Below are 14339 nucleotides of genomic sequence, written 5' to 3' on the forward strand. Positions count from 1 at the left end.
CTGTGGTGTCCTTTGCAAATATATTCTCCCATTCCGTGGGCTGTCTCTTAGTTTTTTTGACTGTTTCCTTCCATTGCCAGCTTTTTTTTCACCGTTTTTCTTTTTTTAAATTATTCTAAATTTTGATTCTGCTGTAGTTAACATACGGTGTAATATTATTTTCAGGTGTACAATATTTTGATTACATAGATCACCCAGTGTTGGTCAGGATAAGTGCAGTCCTTATTACCCATCACCTACTTCCCCCATACCCCCCATCTCCCCTCTGGTAACCATCAGTTTGTTCTTTAGATTAAAGAATCTCTTTCTGGTTTGTTTCTCTCTCTTTTTTCCCTTTGCTCATTTTTTTTCTTAAATTCCTCATATGAATGAAATCATATGGTATTTGTCTTTCTCTGACTGACTTATTTCACTTAGCATTACATTCTGTAGCTCCATCCATGTCATTGCATATGTGAAGATTTCATTCTTTTTTAAGGCTGAGTAGAATTCCATAGTATATATTATTACACTACACCTTCTTTAACCATTCATCTATTAATGGATTCTTGGGCTCCTTTCATAGTTTAGCTACTGTAAATAATGCTGCTGTAAACATAGAGGAGCATGCAATCCTTTGAATTAGTGTTTTTGTATTTTTGGGGTGATTATCCAGTAGTGTGATTACTGGATCATAGGGTAGTACTATTTTTAACTTTTAGGAACCTCCACACCATTTTCCACAGCGGTTGCACTACTTTGCATTCCCACCAAGAGTACAAGAGAGTTTCTTTTTCACCAAATCATCACCATCAGTTGTTGTTTCTTTTTTTTTTCAATATCTTTTAAAAAAAGTTTTTATTATGGAAATGTTGAATCACTCTATTGTAACTAATATTACCTGTTTGCTAACTAACTGGAATTTAAATGAAAGCACTGTGCTTTTAAAATTGAGTTGTTTGGGTCTTTTGCTATTGAATTTTTGTACAGCTACATATTTTGGATGTTATTCTGTCATCAAATATGTGGTTTGCTAATTTTTTCTTTGTGGGTTGCCTTTCCACTTAGGAATAGTGCCCTTCAATGCACAAATAGTTTGATTTTGCTGGAGTAATTTTTTCTCTGGTTGCCTGTGTCCTTGGTATCATATCCAGGAAATCTTGGTCAAATCCGGTATCATAAAGATGTACCTCTGTGTTTTCTTCTATGTGCTTACAGTGTTAATTCTTGTGGTTAGATCTGTGATCCATTTGGAGTCATGTTTGTAGCTGGTGGACAGAAAGGTCACCTTCAAGTTTTTGCAGATGGATATCTTGGTTTCCCATCACTATTTCTTGGAATGGCTGTCCAGTTACCATTGAACTGTCCTGGCACTATCAGAAATCATTCAATTCTATATATGAAAGTTTATTTCTGGGCTTCCTCCTATTCCAGTGATTTATATTTCTGTTTGTGGTGTTGCTGAAAACCGATCATTTTAATATTATGATGTGGTAACTCTGAAAATCATATTCCCCACCCCAGGATTTTTTTAATGAAAGTATAATAACATACATTCTTATATTAGCTTCAGGTGTACAACATAACGATCCAACAGTTGTATACATTGTTCAGTGCTCATGGAGATAAGTATACTTTTAATCCCCTTTATGTACCTCACCCAGCCCCTCATCAACCTCTGCTTTGACAAACACCAATTTGTTCTCTGTATTTGAGTCTGATTTTTTTTTTTTGGTCTTTTCCCCTTGTTTGTTCATTTGTTTTGTTTCTTAAATTACATATATGATTAAAATCAAATGGTATTTGCCTTTTTCAGACTGAATTATTGCACTCAACACTACACCCTCTAGCTCCAACCATGTTGCAAACTTATAAAATATTTTACATTATTCTTTTGAGCTTTAAAAATGACCATTTATCCTCTATTCTTCCATCTACACTTTTTTGGTTTTCTTTGACTATTATAGTAGCAAGAGTCTATGCCTAACATTGTCCAGGATGACTTTTCCACAGGGAGAGTTTGATCCTGGACATCTAGTCATGAAGTCTGCGCTGACATTCCACAATTTTCATAAACACGTGTGAGTGGGTACCCAAAATATAAGCATCTTTACTATCTGAATGCTGTCTTACTGCTCAGGGTCATGTTTCAATTGTCATACTTAGCCCCTGATTACTGGTCAGCAAGTATGAAGTATAGGAAATATCTTGACTGTGCCTTACAATCTAACTGCCACACTGACTGCCCTGATACCCCCTCTTGGAGTGCTCTCACCCTATTCCCTGACATCAAGACTCAGGATAATTATAAGCTTGTTTGTGATGCCTTCACTCATCTCCCTTGGAAGAGTTGATTACGTTGGTGTTCTCTTCATCAGGTGTCAGTGTCACTTCAGGTTAGTGCATTCATTTATTGTTCTTTCTCTTGCCCTGTTTTAACTGTGAGCCATGTCTTATACTTTTCTTTATCCCCAGGATGTAGCTTAGTGCCTACTGTAATACCCCTGTTGCATAAGTGTTTGCAAGATGCCCAAAGAAGCAAATGGTTGAGTTAAACAGACATTGTGTACAATGAAGGAGAAAGAGGTGCAGAACAGGAGAACCACTGTGGGGGCTGAGGGATCCATGATCATGAGCCAACAGAAGAGGGTCCAGATGGGAAAAAGCAGAGATTGAGGGCACACAGAAGCTCTCTTCCAAATCAAGAATTGTATAATTATTGCAGGGGTACTTTGGCTTATTTGTGAAACCCTCTACAGAGAGAGGACCTCCTTGTGAGATCAAAGAGTTTAATGGGATGAGACAATCATGGACTGTCCAGGCTGTGTCCTAATACCAACACTGGGACTAGTTTGCATTCTGTGTTTTTGTCCAGCTCCAGAGCACCAAGTCTCTCAAGGGGAAGTGAGACAAAAGAATATTTCATTAATGAGGCTCATGGGAATTCAACCTCTATAGCCACAGAAATTGAAAATGTCTCTGCTGCAGCCACTGACTTCATCTCTCCTAATCTCAGGTGACACAAACGCATAACTCTCTTCCAGAGCCTTCATGAGTGTGGTCATGCCTCTTCCTTTCCTGGGGGCATAACATTCAACCTCATCAATCATCCATGGTAGAAACTGGGTCAGTGATCTCACACTGTTCTGTGATAACATCTGGGTGAGTCACAAGTGCTGGGGACATGTGTTATGGTGGGAGGGACCCCCTTTATTGGTGATTATTGTTGGGTGATTGACAAGGACAATAAGTTAAGGAGAGTTTAATAAAACCAAGTCCTGCCCATTAAGGCTTTGATTCTGAAGGGAAACTCTGGATAAACTAAACCATCTTTTCCTGATCTGTGTCCTCCAGTGTAATGCTTAATCATGGAGATTTCATTCCTCGACAGTCTTTCCTCTGTTTCATTGCTTGTTCTTTCATTCTCGAGAGTAACCATTTATCATTATTCAGCCATTTGTTATTGTAGTCATTCAACAAATATTTTTTTCAGTATTTATTTATTATAATAATTTTTTATTATGTTATGTTAGTCACCATACAGTACATCCCTAGTTTTTGATGTAAAGTTCCATGATTCATTACTTGCATATAACACCCAGTGCTCCATGCAATACATGCCCTCCTTACTACCCATCACAGGCCTACCCCATTCCCCCACCACCCTCCCCTCTGAAGCCCTCAGTTTGTTTCCCAGAGTCCATAGTATCTCATGGTTTAAAAAAAGTTTTTTTTTTCAAAATGTTGACTCTTACATGGGAGTTAGTGAAAGCTCTACAGACAAGCTTATAATGGAACTGAGCCTTGAAGGAGGTGTTGGAGTCCTTCCAGGGGGACAATGGGTGTGATCAGTCCAGGAAGAAATAGAGGAGGAAATTTAGAGGTTAATTAAACTAGAGGTTGTGCTGCAGAGATTAGAAGCACTTCTTACTGATGTGACCAACCATCAGTAGCAGGATATGCAAAATGGGCGGATAGGAGACAGGTCTGGTAGAAAATAGTGTGTTAAGAACGAATCAAGCATTTTGGCTACAGGACTGAAATTTAATTCTGAAATTAGTGAAGCATAAGTGCAGGTTTTAAAAGTCAGGGGATAGCTATGCACAGGTCTGCTCTACTGAAAAGTGACCCAGGTTAATGAGAGGAACAAACTATTGCTGTGATCAGAGAGTGAGAGAGACATTGAGGGATAGAAATAGTGCCATGAGCCTGAGATGGGAGGCAAGTGATGGGTCTCTGAGGGGTGGACATCATGGACACAAAAATTCAGATGATTGTTTTTCATTCATTATTCCATTTTTTTCTAGCAACTATAGCAGACATCTTCTCTTCATCATTTGTATGTGTTAATACTACACACAATGCCAGACATATCATAGTCATCATTTTATTGAAATCTTTCAAAAACTATGAATTTTGTATCACTCTTTTATTTTGTGGATGGCAAGTGTCACTGACAGCAGCGACACTGCTTACACAGAGCATATAAGGGAGACTAAGATATGCTCAGAGTTCAGTGTTTCCAAATATTTTGCATTTCATTAATGATTTTAAGTTTTAGTTAACTTTTGTGCTTGAAGAGTTGTACATTTATCACAAAAAATTGCTGTGATAGTTCAGAGAGTTCTCACAAGGTCCCTTCCCAGTTTCTGCTCTTATGATTAGATTGTATCTCTTATACATGTTACGTGTAAGCCTCATATCTGCTGAGCTTCCACACGCGGTGACTTTTCTCAGGCTTCCTCTGTTCTTGAAGTAATTGATAGTTTTGAGGAGTACTGTTTGTGTGTTTTCTAAAATTATCTTCTTTTGGACTTGCCTTCTTATTCTTTTCTTCCTGGGTAGACTAGGACTATGGGTGTTGGACAAGAAGACCGGAGAGATAAACTGCCATGTTCATCTCATGAGACCAAGGATACACACTATCAACTTGACTGACCCTCACTGGTGTTGATATTGATGTCCTCGCTGGCATTGGGTTTGTCAGATTTCTCCACTGTGGTTACTTTTCCCCCTTCTTTCCAAACTGTACTCTCGTAGGGACTTTCTTTCTTTCTTTATTGTTGGTTTTTTTTTGTTTGTTTGTTTGCTTGTTTATTTATGTTAGTCACCATACAGTACATCATTTGTTTTGATGTAGTGTTCCATGATTCACTGTTTGCATAGAGACTTTTCTAAGTGTAGCCCCATTCCTAAGTAGTGGGAGTTATCCTCCACTCCTTGAGAGTAGAATATCTATGTACATCGTTGGTACTCTTCTGCCCTCTAGTGTGTGTCTTCTCTATTTTTTTCACTTATTTACATCGGTGTACTCTCCTTGATATTGATTATATAAACACACAAACAGAACTCTTGATATTGAATATATATATATATATACATTTTACTTATTAGTGATAATTGTTATATATTTGGCAATCAGTGATTCCTGCAAGGAGTCCTGTTTCATTTTATTGGATCATGGGATCAGCACCAAGATCTGAGTGCCAGGTGCACTTGCTGCTACTAGGGTCTCTATATCCCCTCAACTGACCTGGCAAGGGAACATATGAGTGTATGCTCTGTGTATATGCTGACACCTACACATCTATCTATATGTGACTCTCTGTATCTGTGTTAGGCTAAAGCAAGTTCATACTGATGGCTCCTACTCTCATTTACTGCCGCATGGATCATTCTAGCCTCTCCACCTTGCTTACATGTAAACTTCCACACCAAATGGCCCACCATTTACTCTCCATTGCCTTATCTGTTCAATTTCAGTTCACACGTGTAGACCATCAGCATTTTTAACAGTACTCTCTGGGGCACACCTGTATCAATGACAGTAGAGTCCTGTGCACTTTCATCTCCACTTTTACAGACTCCAGTCAGTTCCCAGATCACGTTTCTGCCTTTTTTGCCCACCTGCTTCATTGAGATTTTTTCACGCAATTGAAATATAGTTTGCCAATTTTGGGATTCCCTCGGTCCTCTGAGTGTTTTGTGTGTGTTGATTGGTATTTGTAACATTGTTGAATATGTTTATTAGTCTAACAGTTTTTCACGTTTTTAATGGTGTGTTAGTTTTTAAATAAGATCACCTTTTTTGTGAAAAGAAATATATTACCTCTTCCTTTCTACTTTCGATGGCTCTCCTTTCCTTTTTTTTCCTTTCACTCCTCCTCCTCCTCCTTCTCCTCCTCCTCCTTCTTCTCCTCCTTCTTCTCCTCCTCCTCCTCCTTCTTCTTTCTCTTCACTGGTTAATTGCTCTGTCTGGAATTTGGATGCTGTGTGTAAAGAAGTTTTAAAAGCAGGCATTCTTGTCTTGTTCTTATCTTAGGGTTGCTTTCAGCCTTTCCCTATTAAGAATAATGTTAGAGGTGGGTTTTCATATATGACCTATATCATGTTGAGGAAGTTTCCTTCTGTTCTTAGTTGTTTTTTTTTTTTTTTGATGTTGCTATTATGAAAGAATGCAGAATTTTGTCAATTTTTTTCTGCATAAGTTGAGATAATCCTGCCTTTTATCCTTCTTTCTGTTAATGTGGTGTATTACAGGGAGGGGTTTTCATAAGTTAAACCATCCTTGCCTTCCAGGAATGATCCCACTGTCATGATGCATAATTCTTTTATACTGCATGAAAAAAAGGCTGCTATATTCAGTTGTAATATTTAGTCAAAGATGCCCATGGAATGTTGATCTGTACTTTTCTTTTCTTGCAATGTCTTTATTTGGCTTTGGTGTAAGTGCAATGCTGCCGTCTTGGAAGAAAACAGGAAGTGTTTGCCTTTGAAAGTTCTTGGAAGAGTTTGAGAAAGATTGATGTTCATCCTTCTAATTCTGTGTGGATCTTGTGATCTTTAGTCATGATTCCTCCAGTGGGATGCCTACAGTAGAAAATGCAATTCTCCTAGTAGGAAGAACTCTGTGACTCACAGCATCTCCTGTGGTCTGCTTATTTTCATTTCTTTTCTTTTTCTTTCTTTCTCTTTCTTCTTTCTTTCTTTCTTTCTTTCTTTCTTTCTTTCTTTCTTTCTTTCTTTCTGTCTTCTGCTTTCTAATACAGTTGTGCTTGAGCTACAAGAGTACACAGTACTACAATAATGGACAACTCTCTCTGTCTTTCTCCCTCTCTGCACTCGTGTGTGTGTGTGTGTGTGTGTGTGTGTGTGTGTAGGGAATAGAGAAGTTATCATTACAGTGCACACAGGTTAAACATTTATAGCAAGATGAAGCTGTTTTAGGCAATAAAAAATGCAGAATGTAGACCAACTAGAGACTGAGAGTAAAGAGAGAGAGAAAGAGAAAGAATTATAGAGAAAAGAATTTTGTTCCATTTGTATATATTACATAAAATTTGTGCCATTGTAGACATCATATATAATATATACATATAAAAATGACAATAAATGACAGTGTCCATTGCCTTAGAATGTTTCCAAAGAAGCAGGAGGCTTTGATCTCCTCTCTTCTCCTACATCCAACATCTGTTCCTGTTGTGTTACCCACTCTGCTCACAGCTTTCACTTTGATGTTGCCCTGTGGTTTCGGGTAAGATTTTGCCTAAGGCTGTTTGCACAGACTATTTCTCTGACTTAATTTTTTTTTCTCAAAATTATCTGCATGGTTCATGAATCCACTGCCCTCAGCTTTCTTGTTCAAAATCCCCTTATCAGAGAGGATAAAATGGAAAGTTTTCTCTTCACTTTAGTACTATCTTGTCTTGCATTATTTTACTTATTAGTGATAATCACCATTTGTTACATAATTCACTCATTCGTTAATACTTGATTGCTCCCTCTAACACACATATCTTAGACTCAATCTTATTAAGGTCAAACACACATCACTACTTTACAATGTTTTCAACAATGCTTGCCACAAGATAATTGGTTAAAATATTTGTTAAGTGAACAAAAAAAGTCTCAGGAAATTTATAGAGGACAACATTGTTTTGGGTAATGTTTCAATTCAGGACTAGTACTGCAATTATTTTCAGCATCATGGAAAACATGGAGCTTTTGAAATCCTTGAAATTTTCAGCTAATTATTCTAGATTGATAGGTAATGTATGAGAATTAATGAGTGAAGAAATTTGAAAGCATAGATTTCACCACACAAATCTCAGCATTTCTTTTTATCTCTCTCTCTCTCTCATCTATTGATTTGAGAGAGAGAGAGAGAGAGAGAGAGAGAGAGAGAAAGAGAGAGCTCACAAGCAGGGGGAGGAGCAGAGGGGGAGGAAGAGAATCTGAAGTAGACTCTGGCCTCAGCATAGAGTCCAATGCGGGGCTTGAACTCACCACCAGGAGATCATGACCTGAACTGAAACCAAGAGTTGGTTGCTCAACTGACTGAGTCATCCAGGCACCCCAATCACAGCATTTCTTTTAACGCTGGGCTCACTGCTTGTGACTTTCCTATCCTCTTGTCTCTGTTCCAGCTGTTTTCAGCAGTTACATGGAACAAAGAAATCAAACTCCTGTTTCAGAATTTATCCTCCTGGGACTTTCAGAGGAGGGAGAAGTGCAGCCACTGCTCCTTTGGCTGTTCCTGTCCATGTACCTGGTCACCTTCACTGGGAACCTGCTCATCGTCCTGGCCATTGTCATGGACTCCCGCCTCCACACGCCCATGTACTTCTTCCTGGCCAACCTGTCCTTCTCTGACATCTGTTTCACCTCCACCACCGTCCCCAAGATGCTGCTGAACATCCAGGCTCAGAGCAAAGTGATCACCTATGCAGGCTGCATCACGCAGATGTATTTTTTAATGCTTTTGGTGGGATTAGACAACTTTCTCTTGACAGTGATGGCCTATGACCGGTTTGTGGCCATCTGTCACCCCCTGCACTACACGGTCATCATGAACCCCAAGTTCTGCTGCATCCTGCTTCTGGTGTGCTGGGTGTTGAGTGTTCTGGACTCTCTGTTACAAGACTTAATGGTTTTGCAATTGTCTTTCTGTACACAGATAGAAATCCCTCACTTTTTCTGTGAACTTAATCAGGTGATCCAACTCGCTTGTTCTGACACCTTCTTCAATAACCTGGCAATTTATCTTGCAAGTGGACTTCTGGGGGTTCTTCCACTCATTGGCATCCTTTTCTCTTATTCTAGAATTGTAACCTCCATTTTGAAAATTTCATCTTCTGGGGGCAAGTGTAAAGCATTTTCCACGTGTGGGTCTCACCTCTCCGTTGTCTCCTTATTCTACGGTACAAGCTTTGGGGTGTATCTTAGTTCTGCTGCTTCTCAAAACTCCAGGGCAACTGCCATAGCTTCAGTGATGTACACGGTGGTCACACCCATGCTGAACCCCTTCATCTATGGTCTGAGGAACAGAGACATAAAGCTGGCCCTAAGAAAGCTCTTTAGCTGAGAAACATTCTCCGCATATAAGGATCCTTTGTTTCAAGATGAAGACGTGTGTAATAGGGCTCAAAACCCTGGAAGACCTAGATCATGATTTTTCCATCAGTTCATAGAAATAAAATCTGCAGTTATCTTCCTAAAGTATTCAGTCTTTTTTTTTTAATGATTTTTTAGTATATTATGTTAGTCACCATACAGTACATCCCTGGTTTCCATGTAAAGTCCGATGATTCATTAGTTGCGTATAACACCCAGTGCACCATGCAATACGTGCCCTCCTTACTGCCCATCACCAGCCTATCCCATTCCCCCACCCCCCTCCCCTCTGAGGCCCTCAGTTTGTTTCTCATAGTCCATAGTCTTTTTATTTTTCATACATAACAAGGAACTATGTCTCTTATTTTTAGTTTGAAGTTTTTATTTAAATTCCAGTTAGTTAACAGATAGCGTAATATTAGGTTCAGGAATAGAATTCAGTGATTCATCACTTTCATACAACACCCAGTGCTCATCACAGCAAGTTCCCTCCTCATTCCCCATCATCCATTTAGCCCATTCATCCACCTACTTCCCATCTAGCAACCCTGTTTGTTCTCCATTTTTAAGAGTCTGTTTTATAGTCTATTTCTTAAAAATTAAAAAAAATATTTATTTATTTATTTCAGAAAGAGATAGAGTTAGCATGAATGAGTGTGGCAGAGGGAGAGGAAGAGAGAATCTCAAGCAAACTCTGGTCTGAGCATGGAGCCCAATGCAAGGCTCAATATCATTACCCTGAGATCACAACCTGAGCTGAAACCAAGAACTGGACACTTAACTGACTGTGCCACATAGGCACTTGCATTTAAAAAAAATTTTTTTTTTGATATTGCATAAATTTCCAGTGGTAGATAAGTAATACAGGAAATTGGATACTTATAATGTTTGGAAGAGCCAGAGGAATATGTGGGATGCTTCCTCCATCAGATGAAAGTAGCTATCCCCTAGAGTATCTGCTTTGGGAGAAAATCCATTTAACATAGCAGAGGTTATATAGCAGTTTCTAGGGGTGTCTGTGAATCTACCCGAGAAAGAGATCATTGCTTAACTGGAACCCTGTGTGATGAAGTTTACAATAATCCACATTCACTATGAAATACCTAATTTTCAATTGCACAGTTCAAAACATAAATTAAGTGTGTAGGTAATAGAAATTACAACTCCTGATTTTTCAGGCACTGATGGTGTCCTTTTCAGTGCTTTTTCCAGGGATGGTTTGTACTTTTCTTTTCTTTTTTTTTTTTTTAAAGATTTTATTTATTTATTCAACAGAGATAGAGACAGTCAGCGAGAGAGGGAACACAAACAGGGGGAGTGGGAGAGGAAGAAGCAGGCTCATAGCAGAGGAGCCTGATGTGGGGCTCGATCCCATAATGCCAGGATCACACCCTGAGCTGAAGGCAGCCGCCCAACCGCTGTGCCACCCAGTCGCCCCCATCCTTTTAGTGTTTAGGTAGGCGGCAACACTGCCTGGTGATTTCCCTCAGCGCCTCTTGTCATAATAGTCCTTTCGTGGTCACAAAAGCAATATGGATATTGTACCTATTTCCAGCTAAGTCTTTGTAATGATTCATCTCAGAAATTAGGCAGTAATAGAAGAGTAAATGTATGGACCTCACCTGTGCTTTATGAGACAGAGTAAGACGAATGTCTCCTCATTGCCTGACCCCAGAAGCCTCCACTTGGATGTGTAGGCTATAATGGTAACTTCCTATTACCAGGTTCACACTTTTCTGGGTAAAAGTCCACAGATCATTTTGAACACTAGTATTCAGATAAATGTTTAAGGATCACTCTCAAAAGGAAACACAAAGAAAGAAAGGAAAGCAAGAAGATAGGAAGAAAATAAGATAAAGGGAATAAAGCAGAGCACTTGTAGCATAGTATAGTTACCCTTATCTTGCCCAATTCTTTTTTTAAAGTTTTATTTACTTATGAGACACAGAGAGAGAGAGAGAGAGAGAGAGAAATGCGGGAGAGAGGGGCAGAGGTAGAAGGAGAGAAAACCTTAAGCAGGCTCTGGGCCAATCTCACAATCCTGAGATCATGACCAGACCAAAATCAAAAGTTCGTTGCTTAACCGACTGCCCCACCCAGGCATCCCTCATCTTGCCCAATTTCAAGCTACCAATTTCAGTTCAGACCTCAGTCCTCACGCGTCATCATAAGCTGCCTACCACCATCACCTCAGAGTCTTTGCGTTGGATTTGGAGGAAAATGCAATGCATTTGCTACCATTTTAGAGTCTTCACTCAAGAGTAGCTGGTTCCATCAATCTAAGATTTTGGGCTGTGAGATTATGAGCCTTCATTGTGGCAACTCAGGTCAAGCTTTTCTTCATGAGAATTAGAAGGTTTTTAATTTTTTTTATTGTTTTGTTTACTCAGATGGAATGGGTCCTTAGCTGCCCACCATTTTTGTTTCATGGAGACACCATGAGGAATTTGCTATTTTGAGAAATCCCTGTGGCTCTCACAATTTAGATAATGAAAAACTCTTACATGAACTAGGAACACCATATCTCAGATGGTTGTGGACTGCTGACATGGCCTCTGACAGTTCAGGGTGGGTGAACTCAGGACAAATCCATTTCAATTTGAGCATGTCTATGGAAACCATGTCCTTAGGGTTGTATGACTCTGTAGAGCTTGTTAAGGAAGACATTACAGGCTCACCAGGTTATTTCTCAAAGACCTTATGTTAAATTTTATGTCCCCTGAACCCTTATTTTGGGTATACTTTGGGGTTGAGGTATTGAATCACACAAGATAAACCATTACAATGCCCTTGTCTCCTGAACTGTGGATTTCTTCTTCTATATCATATGAGGCTATTATGGCACTGAAAGTCTTTTAGCATATGGCAACCTTTTTTCATCCCTTTTTGTCATGGTAAGATATATATTAAATATATTATTTTAAAATTTTGGAATATTCAGTTATGTGGCATTAAGGACTTTCTCCTTATTGCACAACCGCCACCTCTATCCATCTACAGAACTTTCTCATTATCTCAAACTGAGCCTTTGTTCCCATGAAATACAAACTCCCCATTGCCCCTCTGCCCTGCCCCTGGTTCCCGCCATCCTACTTTCTCTCTCTAAAACAGAGTACTCTAGGTACCTCAAAGAGATGTAATAGTAAAATATTTGTCTTTTTGTGTCTGGCTTCTTTCACTTAGTTTAATGTTGGCGAGGTTCAGAGTTCCATTCGTTTTACAGGCTGAATGATATTTCACTGTATGTGTTCACCACACTTTGTTCATCTGTGATTTTGTTGATGGACGTTGGGGTTGTCTCCACATTTTGGCTACTGTAAATAAAACTTTATGAAAATCAGTGTACAATTATCTGTTCTAGTCACTACTACAAATTTGTTGGGGCATATAAATAGGCATATACTGACAAGTGAAACTACTGGATCCTATGATAATTATCTGTTTCAGTTTTTGAGGAACTGGCATACTGTTTCCTGCAGCTGCTGTGTCACTTATTCTCATCAGCAAAGTGCCACAGGGTTCCAGTTTCCCCACATCCTTTCCAAATCTTATTTTCTGTCTTGGCTTTGAAAATAGCCATCGTAGTGTGTGTGAAGGGGTGTCACATTATGGTTTGGTTTGCATTTCCTTAATGATCAGTGATGTTGGGCATCTTTCATGTGTTAATTAGCCATTTCTAAGTCTTCTTTGGAGAATGGCCATCAGTGTGTTCTCTGTAGTTAAGAAACTGTTTCTAGTTTGTCTCTGTCTCTTTTTTTCCTTTGCACATGTTTATTTTCTTATTCCACATATGAGTGAAATAATATGGTATTTGTATTTGTCTGACTGACTTACTTTGCTTAACGTAATACCTTCTAGTTCCATCCATGCATTCGCAAATGGCAAGATTTCATTCTTTTTGATGGTTGAGTAATATTCCATTATATATGTATACCACATCTTCTTTATACATTCATCTGTCAATGGACATCCAGGCCCTTTCCATATTTTGGCTATTGTGGACATTGTTGCTATAAATATTGGGATGCATGTGTCCCTTTGGATCACTATATTTGTATCCTTTAGATAAATACCTAGTAATGCAATTTCTGTGTTGTAAGGTACTTCTATTTTTAACTTTTTGAAGAAACTCCATACTGTTTTCCAGAGTGGCTGCACCAGTTTGCATTCCCACTAACAGTGCAAGAGGGTTCCCCTTTCTCCTCATGCTCACCAACATCTGTTGTTTCTGGAGTTGTTAATTTTAGCTATTCTTACTGGTATGAGGTGGTATCTCATTGTGGTTTTGATTTGTATTTATCAGTGATGATTAGGAGTGATGTGAGCATTTTTTCAGGTGTCTGTTAGCCATTTGTATATCTTCTTTCCAAGAAATACCTATTCATGTCTTCTGCCCATTTCTTGACTGAATTCATTGTTTTGGATGTTGAATTTGAATAGTTCTTATAGATTTTGGGATACTAGCCTTAACTGATAAATCATTTGCAAATATCTTCTCCCATTCTGTAGGTTGCCTTTTAGTTTTGTTGACGGTTTCTTTTGCTGTGCAATAGCCTTTTATCCTGATGAAATTCCAATAGTTCATTTTTGCTGCTTTTGTTTCCCTTGATTTGGAGAAGTGTCTAGCAAGAAGTTGCTGTGGCCGAGGTAAAGAGGTTGCTGCCTGTGTTCTCCTCTAGGATTCTTTTTTTTTTTTTTTAACTGCTGAGTGCTTTCTTTTCCTCTTTTCTTTTATTTATTTATTTAATTTATTTTATTTTTTTAAAATATTTTTTTTATTATATTATGTTAGTCACCATACAGTACGTCCCCGGTTTCTGAAGTAAAGCTCAATGATTCATTAGTTGCGTATAACACCCAGTGCACCATGCAATATGTGCCCTCCTTACTACCCATCAACCAACCTATCCCATTCCCCCACCCCCCTCCCCTCTGAAGCCCTCAGTTTGTTTCCCAGAGTCCATAGT

The 14339-nt window shown here is 38.8% G+C and overlaps 1 protein-coding gene and 1 pseudogene across 1 annotated transcript; both read left to right on the plus strand.

Annotated features, from left to right (window-relative positions):
* The first annotated feature begins 8422 nt into the window (after window positions 1–8422).
* On the plus strand, window positions 8423–9343 carry LOC117795068 (olfactory receptor 7A10-like). The gene has a single exon (XM_034657168.1). It carries the CDS (start codon window positions 8423–8425, stop codon window positions 9341–9343), a length of 921 nt encoding a protein of 306 aa, XP_034513059.1.
* Window positions 9344–11075: 1732 nt separating this feature from the next.
* The window catches only part of LOC105234914, a 4295-nt pseudogene continuing 1031 nt past the window's right edge, over window positions 11076–14339 (plus strand).

This window comes from Ailuropoda melanoleuca, chromosome 4, assembly GCF_002007445.2.
Source record: "Ailuropoda melanoleuca isolate Jingjing chromosome 4, ASM200744v2, whole genome shotgun sequence".
In the NCBI taxonomy this organism is placed as follows: domain Eukaryota; kingdom Metazoa; phylum Chordata; class Mammalia; order Carnivora; family Ursidae; genus Ailuropoda; species Ailuropoda melanoleuca.

Excerpts from the sequence above, each read along its gene's own strand:
- LOC117795068 (XM_034657168.1), top strand. The coding sequence starts at position 8,423 with ATGGAACAAAGAAATCAAACTCCTGTTTCAGAATTTATCCTCCTGGGA.